This window comes from Oryza sativa, chromosome 2, assembly GCF_034140825.1.
Source record: "Oryza sativa Japonica Group chromosome 2, ASM3414082v1".
Lineage (NCBI taxonomy): Eukaryota > Viridiplantae > Streptophyta > Magnoliopsida > Poales > Poaceae > Oryza > Oryza sativa.
The window spans coordinates 30,938,552-30,944,539 of NC_089036.1; the positions used below are offsets into that span (position 1 = coordinate 30,938,552).

At 47.3% G+C, this 5,988-nt stretch overlaps 2 protein-coding genes across 2 annotated transcripts; one reads left to right on the top strand and one right to left on the bottom strand.

Annotated features, from left to right (window-relative positions):
• Window positions 1-545: 545 nt before the first annotated feature.
• Window positions 546-3,678, top strand: LOC4330618 (organelle RRM domain-containing protein 1, chloroplastic-like). The gene is made up of 9 exons (XM_015767585.3): window positions 546-934; window positions 1,019-1,116; window positions 1,285-1,531; window positions 1,618-1,715; window positions 1,836-1,901; window positions 2,376-2,444; window positions 2,912-2,980; window positions 3,073-3,179; window positions 3,273-3,678. Exons 1-9 carry the CDS (start codon window positions 612-614, stop codon window positions 3,393-3,395), a joined length of 1,200 nt encoding a protein of 399 aa, XP_015623071.1. The 5' UTR covers window positions 546-611; the 3' UTR covers window positions 3,396-3,678.
• A 16-nt stretch (window positions 3,679-3,694) lies between these two features.
• Window positions 3,695-5,161, bottom strand: LOC4330619 (pentatricopeptide repeat-containing protein At3g22690). Its single transcript, XM_015767584.3, has one exon. The coding sequence runs from the start codon at window positions 5,159-5,161 to the stop codon at window positions 3,695-3,697; it is 1,467 nt and encodes a 488-aa protein (XP_015623070.1).
• Window positions 5,162-5,988: the final 827 nt, after the last annotated feature.

The window sequence follows — 5,988 nt, forward strand, 5'->3', positions numbered from 1 at the left end:
AAGCCATGCCAGGTGGTCGATGGTGGCGACAGTGAAACCGACCTTGGCGAGGTACACCACTGTGAGCTGCACCATCCAAATGGACTCCCCCGTAAAGCCGTCTACCACTCACTTGGCCTCCATCGCTCTCTGCTCGCTCCCAGCCTAGAGAGGGATAGGGAAGAGAGGTTAGGAGGAGAGAGAGAGAGAGAGGAGAAGGAAGATGGGTATTACTATTTTTAACCGGACACTCATTGACACATGGGGTCTACGGTATTTTCTGACTAAGTACCACATCAATGCCATGTTAGCTGAAACCGCCGCTCAAACCGTCTTGGGACTTTATTTGCACTGGTTTTGGGAGTTGAGGGACACATCATATCTGGTATTGCGGTTTAGGGATGAATAGTAGACTTGCGACAACTTGAGGGACCTAAGTGAACTTATTCCTTCCAATCAAGCACTTCCTGGTTAGGTGGGCCAAATATTAGGCCTGCTGGGCTTACGCCTCAACCGGCCCATTTAGAATACGAGATATTTCGCTCGCGGCCCACGCGGTGCTCGTCGTCGTCTCCTGGCTAGCCGGTAACCAGCCACTCACGCAGACTCGAGGCCACCACTGGGAGGAGAAGATGGACGCCGCCCGCGCCTCCCTCCTCTTGGCCGGCGGCCTCGCCGTATCCACCTCCACCTCCGCCGTCGCCACTGCCGCCCAAACCGTCTCGATTCCTCACCTATCGCCGCACACCCGCCGAAGGCGACAGCGCCGCTTCCTCCGCCTGGCCTCCGCTGCGGCGTCGTCTCCCCCGCCGCTCCCCGCTGCTTCGGCGCAGCCGCATTGCTCTAGGTGGGTCGTGGTGATGGAGAGACCCCCCGCGCCAGCGGGAGGCGGCGAGGTGTCCCGTGCGGAGGCCGTCGACCACTACGTCGCCACACTGGCCAGGGTATTGGGGAGGTAAGTGGTGGGAGGCTGCTTTTTTTTTTTTTTTTTTTTTTTTTGCCCCCTTGCGCACTTTCTGAGGTTGAAAGGATCGTGCAGCCAGGAGGAAGCACAGATGCGCATATACGATGCTTCGTGGGATGGGAGCTACGAGTTCAGCTGCGAGATCGACGATGAAGCGTCAAGGGACCTTGCGAGTATGTTGTTGAATCCTCGGTCAAGTCAATTGTGCACTTTAATGAGCTAACTTTGCCTCGTGCAATTTTGCATGAAAATGTTTGAATTCTTGTGGTAGATGTTTTCTGCTACTCATATAACCTGAGCTTGTCATTTGTGTTAGTTGCTTATGCTCTTCCAATGTACAGAAATGCCCGGGGTATTAGCTGTTAAGCCAGATACGGATAAGGTTGATATGTCAGAGAAGGATAATCATGGCTCAGGCCTCTCAGCAGCTAACCTAGGAAATTTCAGTGATGCTGTTTCCAATCACTCTTCTTCTAGTGGGGAAAATGAGTTTTGGCTTGTGCGAATGGAGAAGCCTGGGGTTGAAGTTGTGACAAAGGCACAAATGGTGGATCATTATACCCAAACCCTCATGAAAGTGTTGGGGAAGTATGTAGCCTCATCATCAACCTTGCTTCTATTTTGCTATATATGCCCTGTGGATGATACAACTGTTCTTTCTTCCCAATTTCTAGTGAAAAGGATGCACAAGTCAGCATATATCACATTTCATGGGAGAGGGATTATGGCTTCTGCTGTCACATTGACGAAGAATGTGCCAAGGAGCTAGCTGGTTAGCAACTTTTGTTGTCCACTCCTTAATATGCATATTATATGACTATTCTATTTCTAAATTTCTATAGGAAACTATATATTTATTTAGACGCGCTGACATTATAAGTTTGCACACCAGATGTTTCTGGAGTGTTATCTGTTCAACCGGACACAAATTTTGGATCCGACAACAAAAATTACAAAGGTTTGACTATTGTATTCTGTTTCTCATTTCATATATTTATATTTATATTGTAGTCCTGAATCCTATCATCAAAATCGTGCCTTTTTGAATGTCATGTGCCACATCAATGCCTTGATTTTTGTTCCAACGTTATTTTTTTCTGAAATGAATCATTCCAATAATATATTTCCTGCTAAGAAGCAAAATGCTTTGTTCCCGACTCCTAGCCACCTAAGAGGGTGGCAAAAATACTACTTTATTCATGCCTCTAACCTGAACTAGAATGGTAGATATCCTATATCATTAAATTTTGATGCTACTGTTAAATATTCCTGGGGTCTTAATTTGGTATGAACATGTTGATTCTGTTACATCTTGTACTCACTGGCATATTCTCCCCTGAAAACATACCTAGTAGGCCTTGCAGGTAGTGTATTCATTCATAGTGCTAAGGAATAATGAATAAAACACCCACATCGCTTTTTATGATTTCAGGTGATGACAGCTTCAAATCGTCTGAAGCTACTCAGGCTGAAGTCAAAACTAAAAGGCTTTTTGTTACAGGTAAAGTCATCATGTACTACACATGAATTTCAGTGTGTTTATCTAATCATTTATCATTTACATGAGAATGCTATCTTCTTTGTCCTGGAGTAATATATTTTGTGTCCTCCCTATTGAATCGCTATGTTTTTATGCCCAATTTTTATTATTCAGTGGATAGGTAGGTAGTCTAAATTAGACAATAAGAACCTATGTGAGGGATAGTAGTTCTAAAATGTGAATGACTAAACCCCCACTGAGAAATATTGGTTAGATGCAAAGCATATGAAAATAAGTGTCCTCCATCAGATTTCAAGTGTAACAAGTCAGACGAGAATGGGAGATGAAAATCTTCTGTTGTTTTTGCTCTCATCTGTGAGACAAGCAACACTGCACAACAAAAGCATACACTGCAATAGAAGATCAGTTATATTTTAATCCTGTTTTACTTATTTTAAATCTGGTGTGATATTTCTAATTTCTGGCAGGTCTTTCATTTTATACATCTGAGAAAACTTTGCGGGCTGCCTTTGAGCCTTTTGGTGAACTAGTTGAAGGTTTGTTCTGCTAATACAGAAATGCTCGTACATCTCCATTCAGATCTTTTCGTTTGAGATATTGAGTTTGATCCATTATTAAATTATTACAGTGAAGATAATAATGGACAAGATATCAAAAAGATCAAAAGGGTATGCTTTCATAGAATACACCACAGAAGAAGCTGGAGGTGCTGCTCTGAAAGCAATGAACGGACAGGTAACCTGACAAAATTCTCTTTACTGGTAGGCTGGTAATATCTTCAAGACATTCATTTATCTCTCGAGCTTATATATACGCGTCAATTTACAGATAATAAATGGCTGGATGATAGTTGTCGATGTTGCTAAACATAGATCGAGGGACCGTCAACCCCCGTATAGTGCATCAGGTAGATCCAATCAAGTGCTTCGATCGCGTTATCATACTGGATGAACAAAGCATGACACCTAGAGATTAGACACAAGATTAGCAGTGAGTACGAAGTAGAAACCATAGTTTTCCGGTGGTGTTGTATTTTTGCGTGGCCTGCTATTCTAATGTTTCCAAGAGATGATAGCGGGCTACAGATTCCATAAGTTTAGTAATATCTAACATGTACTGGATTGATGCAATATCTTTTGATACTGCATTGGTAATATGAGCTTGAATAGATAATCTCATGTAACATATTTCTATCAACAAATAATGTGAAAAAAAGAGATGTGATTAATACAAACAGACAATTCCCTGAATTAAATTTCAGGAAGGGCAAGTGTTTCAGGTTCACTTCCAGCTGATACCAAATTAACTTTCAAATCTTCCAACATCTGATAGATATCTTCGCTTTCTGTGTGTAACTTGTCTGCACTGACAAAGGAATGTACACGACCATCTAACTCGATCCAGCTAAGCCCAGGCTGCTTCATTACCCCATACTCCTCCATCTTCCTCCTCGTTCTCTTCAAGTCTTCCCATTGTCCAGCTCGTGCATATGTGTTGGATAACAAGACATAGGAGCTGCCATGTCTTGGCTCTGCGTGTGCCAGCTTTCGAGCAGCAACCTCTGCCATCTCGACATTGCCATGGCTCTGACAGGCAGCTAGAAGTGAGCTCCAGATCACAAGACCCGGATCTTCCGGTAGACTGCTGGCGAGTTCGAAGGCTTCTTCCAAGAACCCGGCACGGCCGAGAAGATCTATCAAGCAACCATAGTGCTGCATCGTCGACTTGATGCCCATGCTCCTCATTAGGTTGAAGTACTTGAAGCCTTCGTTGACTAGGCCCCCATGGCTACAAGCATTCAGGACGGCCAAGAAGGTGACTCCGTTAGGCTCAATGCCCAATTGCCTCATCTCGGTGAACAATCTCAGCGCCATCTCTGGGTGACCATGTGCTGCGAAACCACCAATCACAGAGGTCCACTGCTCCACATTCTTGCTGGCGACACTTGAGAAGCACCGGAAGGCGTCGCCCATGCTTCCGCACCTTGTGTACATGTTGATCAGAGCAACACCAAGAGCACCATCCAGTGAGAACTCCCGCCGAATTACGTACCCGTGAGCGCACCTTCCAATTCCAAGCACACCCATATCGCGAACAGCTGATACAAAGCCGACCATCGTGGCCTCGTCCGGTGCCAAACCATAAACCACCGTCATCTCGGCAAACAAATCCACTGCCTCCTGAACCCAACCATGCCTCACAAAACCAGCAATGACAGTGTTCCAGGAAACCACGTTCCGCTCCGGCATTTCCACAAACACCTCCCAGGCAGCATCCAAGTCGCTGGCTCGCACAATCCCATCAAGAAGCACGTTCCACGACACCACCGTCTTCACCGGCATTCCATCGAACATCTTCCGCGCATCGCCCAGGCGGCCAAGCCGCGCGTAGACACGCACAAGGGAGGTGGACGCGTAGACGCCGGAGACGGACGGCGGGTCGCCGGACTTGACGAGGAGGGCGTGGATCTGCTCGGCCTCGGCCGCCGCGGAGGGCAGCAGCCGCGCGCAGGCCGCGAGCGCGGGCACCAGCGCGGGGTTTGCGTGGAGGGCGCGGCCGTCGAGGTGGTGCCGGCGGAAGGCGCGGAGAGCGGCGTCCCCCGAGAACGCAGCGCGGCATCGGAGGGCGGCGCCATTCGAGGCCCGTTTGGAGAAGGGAGATTTCGGCGGGAGACCGGAAGTGGCGGGGGAGAGGAGCGAGCAACCCGAGGAGCTCATGGAAGAGATTATCTCTCATGCTCCGCTAGTATTGCGAAGGTGAAAAAAAATACAGTGCGGATCCAGCAGGTCGGATTCGTCAGCCGATTTTTGCAAAGATAATTCAAGCATGACCATAGCAGAGCAGTGACGGCAGCGCTGGCTGCTCGGGGAAGAAGAAGAGTAACGACGCTGATAAGGGGGCGGAAGGCTGAAGCGGTAGGCACGTATGTGGCCCAGTTCGGCACTTGGGCCATCTCTCATCTTCCCCACAGCTTGTCTTGGCCCAATACTATCAGCTCATTCGGCTAGGGCAGTGTACTAGGCTGCAGGAGTCGGGACGGGAGGCTTGCGATGCAAGCGGCGGCGGCGGCGGCCGGCGGGGGAACCAGTCGGGCAGGGAGGGCCCGGCAAAGCAGGCGGGGGCGGCGGGAGCACGGCACGACCATGGTGACTTCCGTCCGAGGCAGTTGGATGCAGCATTACCGATGTGAGTCTTGCTATATATTGCTACAGTGAGTAAGGCTGCGTTCTATACCTATCATGGTTCCCAATTTTCCTCCCTCGTTTTTCGCAAGCACGCTTTTTAAACTGCTAAACAGTGTGTTTTTTTTAAAAAAATTTCTATAAGAAAGTTGCTAAAAAATCATATTAATCTATTTTTAAAAAAAAATTAGCAAATACTTAATTAATCACGCGCTAATCGCTGTTTCGTTTTCCGTGCCAGCCGAACACAGCCTAAATAGGGGCTGCTATTTTATACTCCCCCGTTCTAAAACATATTACATGGCTGACTTTTCGCATAAAGTTTAACCATTCATTTTATTTTATTTTAAGCTTTATGTGAA

Coding starts and splice junctions, on each gene's coding strand:
- LOC4330618 (XM_015767585.3), top strand. CDS start 612: ATGGACGCCGCCCGCGCCTCCCTCCTCTTGGCCGGCGGCCTCGCCGTA. Junction 1,117..1,284: donor AGCGTCAAGGGACCTTGCGA/GTATGTTGTTGA, acceptor TCCAATGTACAG/AAATGCCCGGGGTATTAGCT. Junction 1,532..1,617: donor CTCATGAAAGTGTTGGGGAA/GTATGTAGCCTC, acceptor CCCAATTTCTAG/TGAAAAGGATGCACAAGTCA.
- LOC4330619 (XM_015767584.3), bottom strand. CDS start 5,161: ATGAGCTCCTCGGGTTGCTCGCTCCTCTCCCCCGCCACTTCCGGTCTC.